Below are 24,897 nucleotides of genomic sequence, written 5' to 3'. Positions count from 1 at the left end.
AGCTGCAATTAAAATCACTCGGTTCACTGATATGGACAAGATAACCTAGAGCCAAGTTCGCAGGGAAGCAATTAGAGGAGATAGTGGCTACATACAATATTTCTAAGGTCAATGATGGATACAAGGCAATAGAACTTCCTCCGAGAGAACAGGAAATGGACTCCAGAACACAGCAGCCCTCAAAAATTGTTGGTATTCCTTTTGTTTTGTTTTATGTAACACTAACACAGACATCTGTTTTGGCTCGATGGTATAGGAAAGTGCCAGTGCGATCAAAGCCTTGATTAAGGCACAGTTCCAGCATTTTACTGGTGTGAAAACAGGAAACCATGGAAAACCATATTCACGGCTGCCGACAGTGAGGTTTGAACACATCATCTCACGAATGCATGCACAGCTAAATTAGTATTTCTCACTTATCAGAAGTGAGAGACCAAAAGAGAGTTTTGTTTAACAATTAATAATAATAACATTATTTGCTTTACGTCCCACGAATTACTTTTACAGTTTTCGGAGATGCTGAGGTGCTGGAATTTAGTCCTGCAAAGGAGTTCTTTTACATGCCAGTAAATCTACTGACCCGAGGCTGATGTGTTTCAGCATTTTCGAATACCACCGGACTGAGCCACGATCAAACCTGGCAAGTTGGGGTTAGAAGGCCAGCGCCTCAACCATCTGAGCCACTCAGGCCAGCTGTTTAACAATTAGCATAAACCAAAATGTATTGTTTTGCTCCATTATTAGGCAAATTTGTATTCTTTTAGTCCTGATGTTAAGTTGCAGATTAAATAATAAACTTCCTTCAGCCTGTTCCAGTTATTTCTGGGATTACTAGAGCCGCTCAGGTTCAATTTTGGTTTAGGCCGAGGATATACAGTAATACAGGATACCCTTCCCGACAACACATGTTTCTTGAGATGAAAATCTCGACCCAAGATTGAATGAGATTCGAACTCCAACCTTCCGGGTGGGAAACCACAGCTAATCCACTGACCTTATGCCCCCCCCCTCCTTAAAAATTATTATTATTATTATTATTTATTTTCCACTAACTGTAGGTACAATTTAGGGATGGTGAATGGAGAAAGGGCATAGCCCCACATACACGAAAGAGCCTCCATCACCACTTAAAATTACAATATTCAAATATAAAATTACATTCTACATAGTGTGCTTATATACAGTTACCATATTTACATAGGCATGTTTACATAATACTCACAATTATGCTCGTTAAAAAAAAAGAATTTAAAATGACTTGGTAGGCTCAATCCTTTGCACCCTGACTAGCTGGATTTGGAATGTTTACTCGTGTGGCCACCGACACCCACCATAGTGGCTATGATTGTTAAGGTGTCAGTCTAGTCGGGTCTGACACCATGGTTAGCTGGTTCGAGTCCCGCTGGTCAAAAACCTGTCCACCACCAGAATACTGGCCAGCAGGGAAGCAGAAGTGGTGGTATACATTTTATCATTACTAAATTGTGTGCCAAAAGACTGGATTCAATTCCAAACCTCTCCGCAATGTTCACATGGACTGAAGACATATGCCACTGTTGATGAAAATTCATCCATTGGATGGAGCCATTAGCACGCATGCGCGTACACCCCCCCCTCTTCTCTCTCTCTCTCTCTCTCTCTCTCTCTCTTGCGGCCACTAACATGATGCAGTCCTGAAAAGAAATACCACTTGTCTATGGCTACACCAGGATTGAAGTCTTCTATGGGTGTTCCATTTAATGCCAGCTGCACATCCCCTAATGTTGTATTGCTTAGGGAAAGTCACCACTTCCTTTCCAAACTGTTGAAAAACTGAATTCTCATTCACAAAATATTGTTATTGCAATGCACATGACTCTGAAAAACCCTATCTTCAGCTTACCTAAGCCCTCAGAAAACTTTCTTAGAGTAGCAGGATTGATGCTTTCAAGACATGTGATTATAGACATGATAACTAGCTTTCAAGCTTTTGCTGTTATCAAGAAAACAAGATGAAATTCTTGAAGTTTCACAGAGAACTTTGTTCCACGTCTTCAGAAGAAAATTTTGTCCATTCACGAGAAAGACTCCTCTGATAACACTTTGAATAGAATACTTTATCGTTGGTCTATACCCCTATTGTAAGTGGTACTCTTGTTTGTCACCAGATGGCTCACTGTGCTCTAGCTTTCCGAGTACGAAGTGACACTGCCACCTTAGCTCCAATTAAGATGTTTCTGTTCAATCGTAGGCATATGCGTTGCAAAATAAACATCAAGGTTATAAGACGGATCAAAGATGAATATGATAGAAGAAAATAATCTATAATAATAAGAAGTGTCTGACTGTGTGCAACGCCCAACCATATCTACGACATGCAGAGATATGAAACTTTTAACATAGGTAGATGGAAGGGGGTGCAAATGCAACTCAAAGCCAGATTTTTCATTTTTATCTTCGTTGGTGAGTTATGAATGAAAAACTGCTGAAAACGTGTGTTGGGATATGAGAATCCATTGTGCTGTCACCAGGATTAAATGCACAGATTCACTGTCGCTAGGCAATGTACATAAAATAGGTAATAAATGTCAAGAAGCCATTTTATTTTAAGTCCATGGCGTAGGAAGCCATTTCGGTCCCTGACACGAGGAGCCATATTCGGTCCGTATTATCCAGAAATAAGTAAAACACTTTCAGATTAAAATTATTGTGTCCACCACAAAATGGTTTTACTTATTGTATCTTCAATACGGAACAAAATTAGATTAGTTACTTATCCAGAAATGTCGGTGTGTGTGTGTGTGTGTGTGCGCGCGCGCGCGCGCGCGCGCAATGCCCTGCCAAATCTACGACCATATGCGTATTCCTGGACATATCATTATACAGGTAAAGACCTTATTTCATCATTAATTTAAATAGTTTCAATTAATTATTCATTTCATATTTATTCTTATGAACAACTTGGAGCGGATGATTGTAGTACCAATTATTCTGATCAGGAATATGAAATCTCCATCCCTATGCAACTGAACACGACTCTCAGATCAACAGGTCATTAGTACGTTCACAAAACATTTCCCTGTAAAATTTACTTTCAGTCACGTAGGAGGTTTCACACTGGCAATGAAAGTAACAATACAGTGTCTATCTTATACAATATGCCTGTTGGATAGAGATTTTACTACAAAAATCAGGTTTATTCAATGATTTAAATGCAAACGTATCTTACCTGAGTGAAGTAGCCAATTGATTTGGCCAGATCACACTGATACTGCGGCTGTACTTCAAAAACTGTATTAATGATTTTCATAAGCTGCTGCCTGTTCTCTTGTCCATATATGAGACAGAGGTCAATCAGTACTGGGATTGTGAATATATAATTATTGTAAATCAGCTCACCCAACAGCTTTGGAGTCATGTAATCAGTCTGCATAGAGATCCACATAAAAATTAATTTGAAACTAATTCAAAGTCCAGCTAAAATACAAAATTAGGGTACAGGAAGACAGTTAGGAAAGGTGGTCTGATGTTTAGTATAAAAACTGAACCTAGTAGTCTTTTAAGTTATACTGGCCAGGACATCTTGCATTCCAGTCTTTAACACGTTCACTGCGTATTAGCAGGGCGTGACATACCCGCCAACCTGAGCAAAATATTTGTAGGGGACTTTTTAAAAGTTGTAATTATCAAAGTTTTGTACATTGGTAGGGCGAGTTCTATCGAACTCGTGGACTTATCCCACTCACGCGCCTGGTGCGTGACCCGCACGGTGGTTGAAATCGAGAAGTAATACTGGTCACCAGACGAATATCGCGCAAAATGCATTGGTAGATTACTGTGCATTATTTACCGCAGATTGCAAACAAATGCATAAAGTATGTTACAGGCATAAATATATTCATATTTACACTTCTCTATTACAGAATTTGACAAACAAAAATGAAATACTTTGGCTAATTGGGTAGGTCTCGTGATGTTGAAGGAACCACATTGTCGGCCATCAGAAAAAAATATAAATAAAATGATAACATAAGCATCACGCCGCAGTCAAAAATGATTACTGCACGTTCTTTCAAGTTACTTAAAAATGTTATGAGGAATAAACAACAATTACAAGTTCTTTCGTGTTATACACATATATGGTGCAAGAATAAACGAGAATTACAAGTTCAGTTCTTTTACTGAACACATTGCAATAGTGGAATTTATTTATTTCAAAAGCGGAACCACTCGTAATTCTCCTGAAGAATTAATAAACAGAATATGCAGTGTCTTAGCTCGCATTGAAGTGGTCTTGCTCCTCAAAGATCTCATAAATGAATGATGACGTATGATAACTCCGGAGAGGAAATACGCGGGAAACGGAATACGCATGCGCAAATATGGCTATGGATGAATCTGCTAGTAGACTGGACTTACACGATGTGCGGGATGACAATTAGAGCCTTTCTAACCATGCGGGAAACCTGTGATTTACATTTCCTAGCAACCATCCCATGACGCGCTAGGCGCGTGCTCCGCACCTGCTTATAAGGTAGCGCCACGCGCCCAGCACGTCCGCATTGAACGTGTTAATCCTCATTAATATCAAGATGGTCGACTTTCATTTTTATGTCTATTTGTTCTGGGAATAGTAAAAATGTTGTAGGGGACCAAATCAGATCAGTAAGGTATGTGGGAGATATTATACATATGATGTGTAGCAGGCATTACGTACCTAACCAAACTAGTACGAAAACCCACTCCACAAATAAATAAAGGAAAGGAAGAAAATGAAAGGGAAATACAAAAACCATAGAAAGCAATAAAAATAAGGATTATACAGCACAAAAGAAGAGAGAGATGGAACACTTGAAAGGAATAATATGAAAGGACAAAAACAGAGGACGAACATGGTTTCAAGACAGGCTCAAGGGAATACAGCAATTTTACTAGAAATAACTCAAATCAAGACATGAAATAGTTTCAATATAAATAAAAATTGACTAAAAAATAAAATCGGGGTGGTGACATGAAACAATACAAAAACCTTGAGAGGAAGAAAATTTTTGTGAAGAAAAAACTGGTGAATATGGAACATTTTAAAATAAATAAATTTCTGAACATACATTCACCGATGACCCTTTACTGAAGAATCATGCAAGGTCCATGTTTTTAACATTTTTCTGTTGTAATAAATGTATAAATAATTAATATAATAAGGATTAAGGATCCTTTTATCTAGTCATATAGTATAATGCTGCAGCACTGAATGAACCATATTAAAACCCATGTACATGTTAAACATAAATAATAATAATAATAATAATAATAATAATAATAATAATAATAATAATAATAATAATAATAATAATAAATCTAACTTTTTTTTTTTCTAAATCTGGAGTTTCCAATGCAATAACTGTAGCTCTTCGTATATTGGACAGACAAGACATAACTTTAATATCAGATACTCTGAACACATCAATGCCAAAAAATACAACAGATTCTCTGTAATAGGACAACACATACAAGATTCTAATCAAAATTTTACCAGTATCGATATGAAAATGAAAATCCACAGCCTGTTTCCAGCCATTCGACCGGGTCAGGAATGGAATGAATGAAGCCCCCATCTAGCGGCGAGGATATGAAATGTGCCGGCTGCCGAAACCTGTCGCACTCCTCTTGGGCAATGATAAATGACCGACAGATGAAATGAAATGTTAATGGAGAGGGTTGCTGGAATGAAAGATGACAGGGAAAACCGGAGTACCCGGAGAAAAACCTGTCCCGCCTCCTCTTTGTCCAGCACAAATCTCATATGGAATGACCGGGATTTGAACCACGGTATCCAGCGGTGAAAGGCCGGCGTGCTGAAACCTGAGCCACAGAGGCTTCACCAGTATTGATAAAGACTTTAAAGTTATTAACAAAAGTCCCCCTTCTAAACACTACTAAAAATTTGTTTTATTCAATTTGACCAATACTTCAACCCCAATTTAAATTTAAATGACATTTCTGAAAAACCTAATATTTTATTCGACTTCCTTATCTGCTTCATCAAAAATGCTAATTTTACAAACCCAAATTCAATATTTCAGACCTTATATAGTTCCTACCAACAATTTCCACTTCCTATAACCCATCTTCCTAATCCACCTTAAACTACATCACTTCCTCCTTTATTTTTCTACCTCAACTTTTTCTTTCCTTATTACATTCTTTTTTCCACTCTCCTAATTAATTTACATTTTCTAACATCTCTACTGATTTTGAACACTCTAGCTTTCAAATTTATACTTTACGCAACTCTAAGATTGACCTTCATGATATATCACGCTACGTCATTTACGCTCCTCAACTGTACAATATTGCGCTTTTTAGTTTTTTTCTCTTCACAATTTTTTCTATGTCATATGTTTCAACAATTTAATTAATCTACAGTAACTTACGTAACTTTTGGAAGCACAGTGCTGATCTACACTTCAAGAACTTGCTACGACTTCAAGTACATATTTGATCTACAACTTTTACATAATTTTTGGATCTATCAACACGCAGTGCTAATTTCTAAAATTATACAGTGCCTCAAAAACTTCAACCGAATTCTTCCAAGAACTTACTCTGTACTTTGAAATACGTATTTGACGTATTTGATCTAAGACTTCTTCATTATATTTGGATCTATTGATACACAGTGCTAATCTCTAAAATTATACAGTGCCTCATAAACTGAAACTCCACAGTACATTTAAGTGTGTATTTGATTCTTCTTCACTCACAGTGCTTTCGAACATATATGTCTTAATAACGTATTTGATCGATGATTTCTTCATTGACACGCATTACTGATACTTAAAATTATACAGTGCCTCATAAACTACAACTAAAAATACGTATTTGACTTAAGACTTCTACCTAACTTTGAAATCTCAATGCACAGTGTTCCCTTATGTGTTACGGTGCTCCATAAACTGCATCTGACAGCATCATCTAAACTTCATTTTTATCTGTGCATCTTATTTGTGTTTCTTGGCTATATTTAAACGCACAGTACTCCTTGAAGATTTTAGTGCTTCACTACAAGAAACCAAACAGAATTATTTAAATTTCGGATTTTATTTTTCTATGCATTGTTTTACACTTATTTCTAATTGGCTGATGATGACCATGAATACTGGTTGAAACCGGCACCAATTTTCATTAAATAGGAATGTAAATTTACATTTCTTATTTTAATAGTATTGAAAGGTGGAATCATCATATATCTTCTTTTAACTTAATATTGAACTCACTTCAATATGGAACAATATGAAATTCTTATCTCTTAATGTTCCCATGTAAAGTGACATATACCGACCAGACAGGGAGAAGTTTTTTAACAAGCTATCAGGAACATACTAATGCAGAGGAATACAACACATACTCTGCTATGAGCACCCACTTCACACTTTTACAAACAGATTTGACTATTTTAGGCACATTATAAAAAGTTATCCTACTGAACATTTTCGAAGCCATTAACATAGAAATAGATTAGAACTCAAACCCTAACCATAACTTAGATGAAATTATTGAAAATACTGTTTTATTAGAAGAAATCTTCAAAATAGCTTCCCAGAAAAATAAACAAAAAAAACACTAATGACAACTCCCCTTCTATACGTTTACTGTATGATAGCATTGCCCCGTCCGCTCTTACAGTGCCTCCTCCCAAACAGCTGCCTGACACACTCCGTTACTTGCTGGCAACATGAATATACGGATGAGAACAATGTTCTAGATGGATCAGCAGGGAAGTGAGTACTCAACTCTTTTCAAATCCCCTAAATGCACTGTAAAATTCTCCATACTTTTCTTACAAAATAATAGAACTGCAACTTTTTTTTTCTTTTCTATACTCCTCAACAAATATCCTGGAAAATCTTCAATAACACTGAGAGGGGTTTCCCTTGCTAAGCTTAACCTACAATCATCACCTTAACACAAAGTACTAAATTAGGTACCTTTAAGAAGAAATTTTATTTTAATTTAACTAATTTTAAAATGACAGCTATCATCTATGACTGGAACATTTCCATTACAAGGACGCAATGTACAGCAACTATACATTCCAAAAAAGAAGATTAGAGTGTTACCGAATGATTCCATGAAAAGGTCATAACGAGGTGTAAAGTGCCATTAGATTTATTTTCAGTTCAAAATTTATGTATACACAGTATATATAAGATGTCTGTTTAGTCATCATAAACACATCCATAAACTGAGTTGAACTGGGCAATGTATGCAGGAAGAAGTTATAAGTTATATATACTCGGATCGAGTTACAGCCGATGACGAGTCTTATCACAGAAGGAAGCATCGGAAAACAACTTTGCAATGGCCCAAATCTTATTTCAAATCTTGTGATATTGAGCACACTGAGATATACACCAAATAATGTGCATTTCTCATACCTTGATATTTACAAGTAATTTTGTTTTCTTCAAGTTCACCTTGTTATATTTCAAAATGTGATCTTTCGTGTATGTACAATGTTATAAAGCATAATGTTTCTAATTCTCCAAGTAGTCTGAAAAGACACTTCATTCACTTAGGGCAGACTGTGCTCAGTCAGTCACAATGAAAATAGGCAGAGATGCCAAACTTTGAAGTGGCTTATCAGCAATAACTTCCGCCCACCCCACTGACTTCTCAGAAAATGTTCGAGTCATCCATAACCTGTTCTACCCTTTACGACAATGAGACCCCCTGTAACCTTATCGACAGCAATCTCGCACATTACACAATGCAATTTGCATACCACCATTTAGTTCTGTGATAAAACATTCTTTATAGCTTGTTTCGCAGCCAGCAGCTGCTCTTCAGTGTAGGTTTTCTTGAAGCAACTTTCCTCCTGTGATGACATTTTCGTCTTCTGAATCATATGCGATTCCAGTGTACAGTACACGAACCTTTTAGTGATACCAGGTTTTAAGAGGTTGAGGAGTAAGGAGAGAGCTCTCTCGGTTCCTGTTATACTGCCACCTGAATAGAAATGAAAGCTGAACTGAATCGATAGTAAGATCGGTCGATATGAATTTTCTAAACCTTTAATTATCTTAAGCCAACAACTCTTCACACACACACACACTCACTCTCTCTCTCTCTCTCTCTCTCTCTCTCTCTATATATATATATATATATATATATATATATATAAAACACATTTCTCGATGCGAATCTTGTTACTAGCATGATTTTATAGTTTGGCTTTGCTGTGTAAACAACAGTACTAGTGCGTATGCGTAAAGTGTACGCCAGATGTCTCACGGCGCTGCATAATCGATTCATAGTCTGTGTTTCAAAGGTTCAAAGGTTGCCAATACAAATATCGAAGATAACCAAGGTCTACCAATTCAGCACTAGGGAGCTCAGGTATCACTAAAAGGTTCACGTACTGTAGATGCTCTTAATGTAGAGTACTGTAGGTGCTCTTAATGTAGAGATGAATTCTGTATGACTTTCTCTATCGACACTGGAAACTCTTTCCGTGGGAGAGTTACTGTCAGGAACACTTAATACCGCAAATACAACATTACTTAAGGTTTTATAGTGGAGAAGAGCACAGTATTTTCACAATAAATTTCTCACGTTCACGGATAGCAAAAGAAAGTGACAATCGAACAAGGATCGTTGTCAACAAACAAGGATTAAAATGACGTCAGTCATGCTTAAAACGACTGAACATTTCTCCTTTCCTTTTCCTCTGTAGAAATTTATTTTTCGCGATAATGTCGCTTATCCATAATAATTTCCCCTTCCATCGTAATGCCATAATCTGTGATATGAAATCCATAATATTTACAGACAATCCGTAATAGTTGGCACCTCTGCATAGGAAAAGTTATCTATACAGCACATGAATCAGTGGAAAAAAATTTCCTTCGAGATCTAACGTCACCTTAACCACATCAACAAAAATTGAAACAAACCTTGACCCTTAGCCTAAGTTGACACCAACAGAAAACAGAGATAAAACGCATAGGTAGCATGATAATAAGCTTAGTAGAGACGCAAACGCAGTAATGCTGAATGAGCCACCTATAGGCCCGTTAAATCCCGACCAAAGCGGACATAAAACAGTCGGAAGTTAGACCCGTTTGTCCTTTGTCAGAGATACCAACAAAATAACAGACCTTACTAACTAAAAGGAAAGACGGAACAAGGAATAACACATAAGTTCATTAAATTGAAAAATTTAAGAGGAAAATTGAAGTCACAAAATTAGGGCATAGTTGTGCCATCCAACCAAAACACTTAGTACCAAGGAACGTACTTATACATCCTTTTAATAACTCATTTCAACATGTCGTTCGATTCCTTACCTTTGTATCGTGATATTATAGCATATACTCTTATCACATCTACAGTAACTGATATTCCATCTCATTCATACGAATTATCTGGTTGTACGATATTCAGAATAAAAATACAGACCCAATCACACTAGAAAACACACCCACGCCCAAAAGAAAAACAAATCGTCTTCCAACAATGCCATGCCCAGAAAAAAAGTAAAAATAATTTAAGGATAAGAGGACGTCACCAAAGCATGAACTCCAAGAGACAAAAAAAGGAATTGATTCACGCTCGTAACCGGACCAGTATGGCAGCCCCGATGAGCTACAAGAAAAAAATAAGCAACTGGTTGCTATGTGAAACCGCTACTACAGAGGTTACACTAAACAAAAACTAAACACAGTAGAGGAAGGAAAGCAAGTGCAATTACACAGTACCAAAAACCACTACACACTCAGTGAAACATCAGTTGAAACTACGCGGATCTCCGCAGATAACAACTTTGGTAAATATCAGTAGGGCCAACTAGATGGCAATAAACCAGGAAGGTGGGAAGGGGCTGGAACCTACTGAGGGCATGTACATGGCTTAGGTTGCAGTTTCAGAAATAATCAACCGTGATCCTTAATTTTGAAAAATATTATTTACAAATGGACTTTACAAATGAATTCCGAACAATTTCAGTCATGCGGAAGGTACCGACGCACAACTTGTGAATTTAAAGTTAAAAACTTCATTATTGTTCCGTATTGAATAGAGAAAATAAGATGTACATGTACATTAACTGAATTGCCACGATGTGATACAATGTTAATATTTTGCCTATGTTTAATATGTTAGTTATTGTTAAGATCTTCGCTATTTGGCTGATGATGACACTCTAAATGTGTTGAAACCGGTCCCATTAGACAGGTTGTAACTACTTTTTACTACGGAGTATTGAAAGGTGGATCCTTCCCTATAATATTGTACATCTTATCAACTTGTGAATTACGAACTACATGTTCCGTGACACACACAACTAAACTATACGTCTAGTTACAAATCCAGTTGTACAATGCAATTTAGTAGGTAAGAAGAAACGGAATACGTTATTACAATTTACAGTGAAGTTAAACATACTTTTCAAACTCTAGCGTACATCGACACGGAACTACCAGAGGCAAAACCCCAAGGAAAATATATTAAACTACAATTTACATATTTAGCGAAACAAGAAACGGGGAATGCATCGAAAACAAACAGGCAAGCCCAGCTGAAAAGCTAAGGCATCATAAATAATTAAGCGGCGAATCTAGGTGAGGTTAGGGCAGACTCCTATATGAAAAAGCAAACGAACATTACAGGAAATTTAAGCTGGAATGGAAATCAAGAGTGCTTACCCACAAGGTGGCCCATCCCGGTAGCGAGACGACATCAAAACTTCGGACAACCAGATAGACTGCCGACAGACCACAGACAGACCAAGACAGACCACGAATGCTGCCTCGCTCTCTTTATAAGGGAAACCCTGGCCTTGGAGTAGCCAATCAGAACGCATGAGTCCGCCTATCGCCACCCAGATTCACCAATCACAACTCCTACTTCAGTCGCAAACTTTAACATACTTTCTCGAATACATACGATCGCGAATCTTCCCATTTCCAGAACAGCCAGAACATACTTTCTAGAATACATAACCAACAAAAGGCAACACACCCTGTTCAAATATTCGTGTCACAAATTTTCTGGACTGTTCCAGTCAGTATAGAAATGTAATCTACTAGTTACAACCAACCTATGTACAACAGTATTTCTTACACTGTACAGGTTAGGTACCTGAAAGGAATACAAATAAAATATTCTATCACCACACTTCAGATCATACAGTAAGTACTATGGAAGGTTTACAAATAAAGTCTTCAATAAACATACTTTCCACTTCCAATACATTCTCCACCTGTGACACTATGGAGCCACACAAAATATGAACATAACGGGAATAAGAGGAGAGAACTGAAATGGAGTAAACAAACACACAGGGAGAAAAGAAAAGAAATTCCTGGGAGGAATATAAATTAGACTATCCTCCTTCAGTTAGCACAGGTTTCGGTCTAGTATAACCACTCTTTCATCACAACGCACAATTCTGATCTCAAACCTGATATGCCACAATTCAACTTTGCACGAAATCAGGGTACACAGGTATGCCCAAATCCTACTGTCCAAAACAGGATATCATAACTTACTCATTCAGACTCCAGTCTCACAGCTTCAAGCTTCAACGATAAATACCACAGATAGGCATTTACGAACCAGGGTATGAGACATATTTTACCGGGCCAAGAACCTAGCTTAAATAAATCCCCAACAGCGGTTACCTGAAGAATTACCACCATAGGCAGATATCAGAGTACAACAACTAAACAATTCACACAAGAATAGGCCGAAAACCTATTAATAAATGAAGTGGCATAAGAGAACGTAAATCACAGGAGTAAAATATGTTATTTTAAACAACATAACATCAGTATAAAAGTAGGGTAGATAGTCAAAAATGGACAAAAATTAATTTACAAATAGACTGCTAAAGGTGAAAGCAACTAACCAAGGGATAACCGAACCAAAGAAGTAGGATACAGAAAAATACAGTACCTCGGACGGATATACATTATTGAAAGTCCGTTTACCACAGTGATGCGAGAAACAAATCGTCTATAAATCTAGAGAAACATATAAACACAATCATATCGCACCTGGCTTCCATCTTAGTCATCGTAAGAGTTCCTGAAAAATCAAGGAACAAAGGGGCCCAAGAAGGGCAAAGAAAAAAATCTACGAGACCAAATGGAAAATCAGCGGCAACAATGGACACAATAAAAAACAAGACAGCGTTTAGGTACTAATAAAAGGTTACTGATGTGAATTCACAAGTACATGGAGCAATTATGGAACAAAACAGAAATCATTTTACACAGAGACACAAACGTCTCAAAACACATCTAAAGATTTTCTTCTACAGTGAATCAGTTTCCCGCTACAGCACTGTGACTGACTCACATTGCACACGCAATGCCATCGCATACCTCCTCACAGTCCAGTCAGTTGCTTTGGAGACACTGGTGAAGTTCAACTGAACTGTGGTAGTGAAACAGTAGGCCTAATATGGGAAAATCGCCAGCAGAAAGACAACAAGAATACAAACCTGTGATATCTGGAAAGAAGGTACAGAGTGCTGAAGATTTTATTTAATCTTTTGAGTGATAAGACCAAGCAAATTACTGTTCAGGAGGTGTCACAGGTTGAAATAGAAGAGGTAAAGAGATAACTTAAAAAAAAGATTTCAACATACTTCAGCTATTCCAGCCATACATAAAGTTCATTGCGTAGAAGTATGGACTGAATATGTTATAGAATATGCACATTTTTCACGTGAACAATCAGTGCGAAAGATTCACAAGTTTTTCAATTAAAACAAAAACCGTTGGACAATAAAGCGATACATTGAAAGATTGCACTACGCAGTGTTCCTTGCAGCAGCGTGAGTCACATGTGCCCGGATGTTGCGTTGTGTGTTCCATCCACATGCACAGATAGTGAAGAAGGTAATGACGTAAATTTCAAACTACAAATAAAACATAGCATTATGCTCAGGGGTCGAAAAACATTGAACGCCCAGTCGCCATGGCGCCTGAAAATTTTACCTGGTGCCTGATTTTCAAATTTGGTTTTGAAAATTTATTTTTTGAAATCCAGAGTTCCCTTACATGTACGTTCCCACCGCTTTACAAAGTAAAAAGTTGTGTGGTGTTTCATGTGCTATCTGTAACTCACATATTCTAATATGTGCATTTTCAGTGCTTTTGACAGTCTTGAATTCTGTAATTGCTCTTCGTACCTTGGAACTGGACGTTTCAGTTCTGTGCGAGAGCTGCCTAGTGGTCTTGGGAGACGTCGCCGTAACCCGTCAAACAAGTTAACCTTTCATGTGGACATATCATAACACATTGAGTTCCATTACAGATGATCAGCTATTGGCAGCCGAGTACAAAGATCTGATCAGAGTTGTGGAGAAATGCAGAGAACTACTACGTTAAATAATCCCACAAACTCTACATTACCGCCTTCCTTCCTGTGACTAGCCGTTCCTAAACTATTGCTGCCAAAGCAGTGCTGATAAATTCCCGTGGAATTCATTCTTTGCACTTAGAATATACGAAATGACGTGTTTATCAATTCTTGTATTTTCACCGAACATTATTTATACTTTTAATTTAATTACGGCATCTTGTTATTGAACGGGTTGCACTTTAGAAATACGGTTGTTTTTATTCCTGTGTGTTTATGGAAAATTGGCAACGTAGCATCAGACAATGAAGCCCGCGAACTCGGAAACCATTTAACGCTAGTGTGTTATACGTTTCTGTATTATACTTGAGAAAATCGGCAAAATGAAACTAACAAAGCCGCACAAATTGACTGACGTGAGTAAAAACCAGCATACACTTTTGGATTTCTTTGTAAGAAGGGCCTGTAAATGTAACACAAAGTGAGTGAATGTGAGAAAACACTTGATGGAAGTGCCTATTGAAGTGTTCAGGACGACAATAACCAGCGTGAAATTTATGGTGTTCAAGACAATGATAAGTCAAACATTAAAAATACATCAAGTTTCAATTTTCAGGCAAACGGAAATTTCATCACTGTTAGTGAAGTGTGTGAAGAAAATGAATGCTAATATGTTACAGCATATAAATGCATTGTTCATGGCATCTTATCATATTGCAACAAATAACAGACCCTACACTGTTTTTGAAGGTTTGATTGCACTGTTAAGCAAGTTGAATGTTACTGATTCAGAGAAGTATCTGAATGACACACAATGCAGAGAATTGATTTCATACATTGCCTCAGATCTTTGTGAAGATTTTATATGTGACATTAAGGAAAGTTCATGTCAGTATCTTACTCTATGGATCAACAAATAAATATTTATAAATAAATAAATGATGATGAGGAGCTGAAACTTTACATTCTTTTTTTAATTTTTTTAATAAGTTGATTTTCTATTGTGTCACTGGAGGACACAAGTGATAGCTATATAGAGGCTCTAGAAACAGATTGCTTCAGTCAGGGCTTGGAGAACACTTCACGATACAAAGCTATTATTATTATTATTGAATATCCAGTACAGTACAGCATGGAGTCCTATTTCACAAGAGTACATTCGGACTGTAGTTTATAATCTTAAAATATTTTAAAATGAAAGATTAAGAGTTCAATTTGTTAAAGTTGAATTGAATGAATGTCAAGAATTGCTTATAACAACAAGACTTCTTTAAAATATCACGCAATGGTTCAGAAAATACAAGATCACAACTGTTCAGGTGCTACTCAAATATAAGTCTTTTCATTCCAAATACGAGGTAGGAGAAAAGTAGATGATCCACTGTCAGAGCAGAAAAACAAAAGCATAAATATCCATCTGTAATTTGGATTTTAAATTGTTCAAAGTAAGATTTAAATCTTTCATGTCCTGACAGAAATTGTGTTAGGATAAATTTAGGCACTAATACTTTAACTATGGGGAAGAATAGCTCTCTTGTAGCAGATCCTTTCAAGCTAGAATTCCAGCTATTGTTCCACTGATGTAAAATACACTGACTTAGCAAATGTCATGGGATAGTCACCTAATAGCGTGTGGGGCCTCCTCTGGCCCTGCGAACTGCAGTGAGACGCCGTGGAAGTGAGTCGACAAGTCCCTGGTAGTCCCCTGGATGCAGCTGACACCAAATCGTTTGCAGAGCGGCCACCAATGCTGGTCTGTTCGTGGGTGCAGGATCCATGGCACGGAGCCTGCGTTCCAGGGCATCCCAGATATGTTCGATAGGATTATTATCGGGGCTCCTGGGTGACCATGGCAGTCGTTGGACCTCCGCTGCATGTTCCTGGAACCATTCCCGGGCAAAGTGGGAGCGATGTGGCGGTGCGTTATCATCTTGAAACACCGCAGAAAATGCCAGTACTAGTGGCGAAAGATTTACCTTGTTCCTTCATTTTGGGTGCAAATTTTATTACCAAAACTGGCACGATTTTGGACCTGCAGTTCAACAGGTTCTATTTTAAATTTTTCACAAGAAATTTTGAACTGTGTAATCGCTCCCCTATTCTGCCTCGCCATGTCAAAACTTTTCATTTTGACCATTTGCCTGATGATCCGGCCTACCAACTTAGGAATCTCTGTGACAACTTACCTGATATCTTTACTGATAAGTTAGCTGTAACTAATGTTCTGGAACACAAAATTGAGGTCACTGATATCGTACCGGTCACTCTCCTCTGTATCGGTTGTCGCCTCCCAAAATGAAGGCTCTTAAGGCTATCATTGATCAGAAGCTTGCTGACCGTGTAATACATCCTTCTAAGTCGGCTTATTCTTCTCCCATGTTTCTGATCCCTAAACCACAGGGTGGTTTTCGTCCTTTCGACTATCGGATGTTGAACCGTGAAGTTGTCCTTCAATCTGTTCCCCTTCCTGACTTGCATTCTTGTTATTCTTGGTTTGCTGATGCCAAAATTTTTACCACTTTTGATTTAAATCAGGCATACCACCAGATACCTCGTGCTGAGTACTCCAAACACTTCACTGCTTCTGCTACCGATTGGAACCTCTATGAATTTGAATGCGTCCTGTTCGCATTAAGTACAGGCGCTGCTGTCCTTAGTCGGTTACCAGAATATGTTTTGTCAGACATTAAATTCAAGTTTGTGTACAATTACATGGACGATTTTGTAATTTTCAGCAAAACTTTTGAAGAACACCTTGTCCATCTCAAGGAAGTCCTTGAAAGACTGCATAAAGCAGGTCTGACCCTTAAGGCTATCAAAGTTACTTTCACATAACCCCAGATGTCGTTCTTAGTGCATATTGTGTCGGGGAAAAGTGTCTATAGATCAGTACCGTACTGCAGCCATCCAAAATTTTCCTACACCTAAGGATGTCAAAGCTGTTGCCAGATTTATTGGCAAGGTTAATTTCTTCTTAACAAGAAAGGATGTGAAATTTGTGTGGGGTGATGCCCAAAGTGAAGCCTTTTGTGACCTGAAATCCGCTTTATGTAATGCTCCTGCACTGCATATGCCAGACTTTTCTAAACCTTTCATCCTTCACAATGATGCCTCTTGCACAGAATTATCTGGTGTTCTCCTTCAAGAATTTGAAGAGGGGCGTCGTCCCATTTCTTATGCTTCTCGTGCTCTGAATCCTGCTGAATGAAATTATTCCATTTAAGAATGGGAAGCCTTAGCTGTTGTTTTCTCTTTAGAAAGATTTAGGATGTACCTTGAACATCTCCCTTTTGATCTTGAAACGGATAATCAGGCGTTGAGTTGGGTAATAGCCAAGCCAAGAAGGACAGGTCATCTTGCACGTTGGACAGTACGCATCTCAGCTTTTCAATTTGAAGCTCATCACATTCATGGCACTGAAAACGTGGTGGCTGATGGCCTCAGTAGGATGTTCTATTCAGGCAATTCTGATCCTCAAACAAAGCCTGCAGATCCCTCTCCTGAACAAGTTTCGGCCTTTGTCAATGTAGTTCTCACTAACTCTCCTTTCCTTTTCAAGGATATCGCTAAACATCAGGAAGATGACGCCAAATTAAAGGCTATTATTGACAAGATTAAGTCTGGTAAACATGTCAAACCCTATGTTCTTAATAATATTTTGATTGACTTGCTTCATGTTTTAAGTGTATCTGAAACCTACTTAGCCTTCAGAGTACTGCCCTCCCTTATTAACACATGCTTCAAACACTGTTTCTCTCTCAGCAGCAGTCCTGATGGATGAATTTTTGTGATGGTACGTAAGTTCAACTATGATAATTTTAAGCCTTCAATAAACCAAAACACTGGATAACTCAGGGGAAATTTTTATTTACGAATACTAAAGACAAGATCATAGTTCTACGAAGAATGAAAAAGCACAGTTGTCTTAGATCCGTAAAACAATATTTACATATTAGTAGTGATGGCATATTACCATGGAAACGTTTCTCGACTATTCGTATCTTTTTATTTGGGTATTTTTCTCTCACATGATTCAGGAGTCTTTGACAAGGAAATAAAGTTTGTTCCATGATGCAGGAATTTGTGATGCATAAAAAATGCCCCAAAATCACTTTCACATTCAACCTGACCTAGTATGCTTTCTTTTGTCTCGCCAAATTTGTCCTATTAACAGTGTCAATTGTATTTTTGCTTGAAAGCCATATTCAAAAATTTGTGTTTCATTACCAATATTCACCTTTTTCAAAAAGGTCTCATTTTGTACAGTCATTAGATCCAACCAGATGGAAATGAGGTATCTCTCTAGTTTGCTATTTGTTTTACAACGCACCAACATAGATAGGTCTTATGGCGATGATGGGATAGGAAAGGCCTACGAATAGGAAGGAAGCGGCCGTGGCCTTAATTAAAGTACAGCCCCAGCACTTGCCTGGTGTGAAAATGGGAAACTATGGAAAACTATCTCCAGGCTGCCGACAGTGGGGTTTGAACCCACTATCTCCCAAATACTGGATACTGGCCGCACTCAAGCGACTGCGGCTATCAGCCAATTTCAGGCCTTGGATTTGAAGAAGTATAAGAACAAGAAGAAACCTTTTCACCGTCATTTCTGATGTCTAAGATTTATAATGAATGGTATTGAAATTAGAGAAGCAAAACTGAAAACTGGTTACACGAATTATAGCCTGATATCATATAATAATGCACAGTTCTTGACACCACAGTATAAATACTATTTAATTTACATATTGTCATATTTGTCTTTAGATGGAGATGAAATTCAGAGACTGAAGAAATTAAGATCATTTATTTTATTTCATACTATGACATAATTGCCTTCTTTCCCTACTGAAAAGAGTACAGAAAATGGCACTTTAGCATACTGTAATTTCCTATGTAATGTTATGTAAATTGTGTCTTATCATTTTGGGTAAACAAAAACACTTTAAAAACTGAAGAATTTATGCAAAGCAAATTATTGTATGTAGCTTTCTTATTTAAAAATTATTACATATTTAGGCCTATGAAGAAATGAACTATGAAGAAGACTTCTGTTCAAAGAGATCTGGGTATTTACATTTCCTGTTTTAAATTCAATTATTCTGTAAATGATATAAGGGGATGTGGATTTGTATACATGACTTGTGACGCAGGGTGTGCCATATGTAAATGGCCCTTTCCTGTCGTTTTGTAATATCCGCTAATATGCGAATTCAGCAGAAAGGATGATTCTAGAAGATCATCATCATTGGCCAAAATACAAGTGTTTTTATTGGCCAGTATATTAGGATTTTTAATTGGTGAATGTGGCAAACTGGAGTGTTGCTATTGGTTATTTGTAATCACTCTATTTCCTGTTTGTGGCTCCTTGCGTGCGCGAGTTAATTTGTCCGCGTCTTTGAATTTGGATCTCTACAGTGGGCGGACGTGTTCTGCGTCCATCCCGCAATGGGTCTTCAGCCGACCAAGGTGAGCGCTATGTTATTTAAATGCATTCTTGTGTTTCGTGCTATTCCCACTTAATCTAACTTCAGTAATTATGTAGAATTCCATCTTGTGTGCCTGAGTTTACTCTAGTTTTCCACATTTTCCAAAACAGTGCATTTGTATGACTTAGCTATTATGCTAGTCCGTAACGTGTTGTTTTTGGAGGCAAACCTTCTTTTCTAACTCTACTTGTAAGTAATTGTAACACTCTTTCTTGAGTAGCGTAATGAAATTTTGATTATTTCGAGGTGGCCTCCTTACATTCCGTAAATTTAACTTTAATGTGAATCTCTATGTCAAAGTTTGTCTGTGACCGAAGAGCTTAATTGTTTCCCTTACTCATCTTTTTTTTTTTTTTTTTTTTTTTTTTGTGTGCCTCAAGTATCAGTTAATCCGTAGTTCATTTATTTGTTTATTTATAATTGTATGTTCATTTTCTAAATAATTATTTGTCTGTTGGGTGTATTATTGTTAAGTCTTTTCTCCCTCATAACGTCATACGTTCCCATGGACCTCATAGGACCGCACCTTCCACTCTCCTCTTAGTTGTCATTTTTAGGCCTATTAGTGTTCCCTTGAATATGATTTAATTTTGCGTATTGAAAATTATCCGTCACGTTTCTGTGCTCTGATGTGTATTCATCGCCACTGTGTCATTTTACTATTTCCTTATTCACATTTTATGTCAACTGTCTACATTTATTTTTATTATTATTATTCTATTTTATTATTATTATTAATATGTGTAGGCATAATTATCCCAACTACGGTTACAATAGTAGTACTAAGTGCAAGTAAAAGCAATCCATGGTATTCTCCGCTCCGCATGGTGGTACTCGTCACAAGTAGTTTCATGGTTCTAATACAATCATCCCTTGGTCGCCCCTTACAACAGGCAGGAGATACCGTGGATGTATTCTTAGCCTGCGTCCCCCACCCACAAGGGGTAATAGGATTATTTTTTTAACCATTTTTCTTCATGGCTACAGTAGTTCAATGCACTTGAAACAAAACCATTTTCGCTAACAATGAAGTTTCTTAACACACCGTAAAAGAACATTTTAGACATCTTCGTACAAAGATGCACTTACCTTAGATTCTGTGTGGGTGGCAAGCCTATTTATGATCAAAAAAATAAGTCTGTGAATATTCTGGTACATTTTCCACATCTCTTCATCACAGGGAAATTCACTGATCATATAAAAAGGATAGCTATCTTGAAGGAAGGATAAAACCATATCCATGGCAGCTTGATCAAACACAATCTGTGACCAGAACCTGGAAACAGGAGTGTTTGTGAGATTCTTTGCTTTCGTTAACAAATCGTGGATTTTCTAAATTATACAAGGTTTCAAAAGAAACTTCAATAAAATTCCAATGAAATATGGCTACACAGCTAGAATCAGATTATGGTAACAACAATGTCATATGCAGTATTCAAATTAAATAATGAATGAGATATACAATTGAAAGGCTGAGTGCAATAGTGGTCTACCCCTGTTTTTTTTTTTAACTGAGATATTTTACAGCAAAGTTGACATAAGCCAGTTTTTTATATTTTACTATTACGAACATTTAATTTTCATCAGTACTTAGTCTGAACCATGGTAATCTATACATTAAATGAACTGTCTTGAAATGAAAAGGCTAAAATTAAATAAACGCAAGTACTTGACACATCATGGTATGGGTTAGACCACTGTTGCACAGAACTATAACACAGGATGTCAGATAAACATTTTTTACTTCAGAACATAACATTAAAAATACCTTCCAGAAAAGTACTTATATTAACTACTCATGAATTACTCGTACTTCAAAGTATCATAACATGCAAACATAATCAAGTATATCAATGCCATCACCTTCATGATCACGTCCTTCCTGATCAGCATCAGAAGTGAGACCATTGAAGAAAGCATGATGTATGGGAGGCACATTTTTTTTTTTTTTTTTTTTTGCTTTACATCGCACCGGCACAGATAGGTCTTATGGCGACGATGAGGCAGGAAGGGGCTAGGAGTGGAAAGGAAGCGGCCGTGGCCTTAATTAAGGTACAGGCCCCAGCACATATTTTAACAGCTCTTTAATATCTTTCAGTTCACTGGCTTTGATTGGCCTTGGAGTTTTGTGCCTTACAGGGAAGAAAATGGTAGCAAGATCAAAAGTGTGTTTCTCTCTACGTATTTTCCCTTTAGTAACATTTAGTGAACTGTAACCCTCTAGCTCTGACTGTGAATTTTTATAAAAGCATTTCCATGGGTGGTCCTTAGTAAATTTCAAACATGAAATTTTACTAAAATTAACTGCAGCTTTATCTTCTTCAGAAAACTTTCTATTAAACATTTTATCCACTAGTGGTTGTGCTGAAATGAAGTCATGCTGCTTCATTTCTTTTACCTTCAAAGGATGTTTAAGTCTTGATTGCGAGATTACACTGACCCATTCTGAAGGAGTGAATACATACTTATGTACTTTTTTCTCTTTTGAAAGAGCAAAATATCTGTCGCAGGGTAAATAGCCGTGGCCAGAGTCAAGCTATTTATGCTCCATAGATTCAACCAAAAGATTGTGAATAATATGTAGCCAAAATGCAACAACGGTAATGATCTTGTTCTGACCAAAGCAGTTGTCGGAATATGCAACTAATGTCTTAATACCCTGCACGTGTTCATCACAAAATTCACCCAAACAAGTAATTATCTCCTCTGCGCCCCTTCCTGCATAATTTTCAGGCCACACATACATATAAACTTCATTACTTGTGCGGTCATGTATACAAAAGTTATATGTCTGAAACTGATGCTTATAAAATACTTCATTAGTGTGAAGATGATGGGTCGGTAGTGCTTGTTGCTATTTGCTTTACGTCACACCGACGCAGATATGTCTTATGGTGACGATGGTATAGGAAAGGCCTAGGAAGTGGAAGGAAGCGGCCGTGGCCTTAAATAAGGTACAGCCCCAGCATTTTCCTGGTGTGAAAATGGGAAACCACGGAAAACCATCTTCAGGGCTGCTGACAGTGGAGCTCGAACCCACTATCTCCCGATAACTGGATACTGCCCACACTTAAGCGACTGCAGCTATCGAGCTCGGTAGTGCTTGTTACATGTAATAACCTTCGTATCATTGACTTCTTTTGACTTTTTAATCTCATCCTTAAGATTTTCACAGGCCTGTGTACCCCTTCTTTGGTGCAGTTCTAAATCTGCTTTTAATGTCATTCTACCTTCCTCCTCATCTGCACATTCTAGCTTAGCATTTAACACATCACATGTTTTACAAGTGTCAGCTGCAGGCAGAAAGGTTAAATTTGGTATTGAAAATATGTCTATACATATACTCACTCACAACAGGTTCGTTCTTATGTTCAGTATTCATCCATTCAACATATAACAAAAACATCTAGATACATTTAACCCCTCTGGAAGATATCTTCTGTGAGGAATCACTTTCAATGAATAATGAGTTGCACATTTAGGGATGGACTCAATGTGTTCCTGAACATATTTTTCTTGGTTTTCAGTAGTTTTATTAGACCTACCAGTGTGTTTTACCCTACCATCATGTTTGGGAGTTCCTTCTACTTGTCTTGTGGAAACATGATGACACAGTCTACCATTACTTATTCCCAGTAGCGAAATGAAGGCTTCTTTACAAATTTTCCTATCACAACTCAGAACATAAACAAAATATTCGAGAAAATTGACGTCTGCTGTTTACTTTATATTCACCATAACGTTTGTTTACATCACTCACTTTTACACCACCACTTATAAATTCATTTTGTAGAGCGAAATCTCCTAGTCTCCAAAACCTTTCAAAAATTCCCCTTTCTGTCGTTCTCACTGATCCCTTCATAGCACTTATTTACACATTTCCATGGTGGACCTTGTTGTCTCTTGGCAACTGACTTTTCCGTACGACCAACATTTTGTTCTCCAGTGTTTCTTTTTTTTTCTTCCTCATATTTCTAGCCCACATTCCTTCGTTTCCTGTCCTCTTTCGACTTCTTGTACTGACCTTTTCCATTGAATTTTCATCAGAACTATCACTTACATCACAGACAACAGCAACACCGTCAGCCATTTTGTTTGTTTCTGCATATGACCTCATATACCAATTCTGATAGGCAGAAGTGGCTCAGACCACAGTTGCACTCAAATATTCATTGCTTTCTTTCAAGGGCAAAAAATAACATAGCTGCCAACACACGAAAAATGACTTTATTCAGTATATATCGATTCTACTATGTAGTTCAAAGCTAATAACAACAGATGGAGAAATTAACTCAATTTTGACATTGGGGTGGGTTAGACCACTGTTGCGCTCAGCCTTCAATTTGGCATTGGAAGGAGGAAAAGCAAGGAAATGAAAGAAAGAAAAATATTACAAACTTCAAGCAGAAGAATGAAAAAAGGGATCATAATATAGGGGTTCAAGAACAGAAATTATAATCATATAATTTTTATGCTTTAGAGAAGACAGAGTTAGGAATTGAAAATGAAAATGTAGACAATTGTACGATGATAAAATAATAGGTTTCAAAATACTGAAATCCATGAGAAAATGTTGCAAGAATAATACATTTCATTGTCAACAAACATTTACCAGGCTGACAAGAATACAATTTAAGACAGGGTCCAGGCAACCGGTTGCAACGGTAACAGGAAAAAATGTGTAGGCTCCTCGAATTTCCTAATTAAGACTACTAAATTCCAGTCCGGATTCAACCTGATATTTTTGGGATTTCTCTGCAATCTAGAAAAAAAAAAAAATGTACAAATAGTTAATTTGGTGGCGGTTTAAAAATATCGACAGTAAAATTTTATTTTAGTGTTTCTTTTTCTATCTTTCTGCAATCTCCTTAATGAATCAGAAGATGGAGATATAAGTGGTTATATGCACTGGCTGCAACTGAACGGTGATGAGAATTGATACGAGTGATCTCGTGACCAACTGTAATCATTACATTCAGAAGGTAACCAGTAGGGATGGGGCAAATGGTTACTTTCTAGTATCATCTGTGTATCCGTTACATACCTCCCAACCAAAAAT

General features: G+C 37.3%; 1 protein-coding gene across 3 annotated transcripts in view; it reads right to left on the bottom strand.

The window, feature by feature from the left end:
- The window catches only part of LOC136876235 (activating signal cointegrator 1 complex subunit 2), a 308,530-nt gene that overhangs the window by 248,716 nt on the left and 34,917 nt on the right, over positions 1–24,897 (bottom strand). For 2 of the 3 annotated variants that reach the window (XM_067150011.2, XM_067150012.2), the window contains exons 4-5: positions 20,928–21,114; positions 3,209–3,406 (exon numbers count right to left, since the gene is read on the bottom strand). In XM_067150011.2, the coding sequence (XP_067006112.2) occupies positions 3,209–3,406; positions 20,928–21,114 (385 nt within the window). The remainder of the gene's footprint in view (positions 1–3,208; positions 3,407–20,927; positions 21,115–24,897) is intronic. The other variant, XM_067150013.2, reaches the window with a different exon arrangement.

Source organism: Anabrus simplex, chromosome 6 (genome assembly GCF_040414725.1).
Source record: "Anabrus simplex isolate iqAnaSimp1 chromosome 6, ASM4041472v1, whole genome shotgun sequence".
Classification (NCBI taxonomy): Eukaryota; Metazoa; Arthropoda; class Insecta; order Orthoptera; family Tettigoniidae; genus Anabrus; species Anabrus simplex.
The sequence above is the reverse complement of the archived record's forward strand: the minus strand, read 5'-3'. Positions and strand labels throughout refer to the sequence as shown.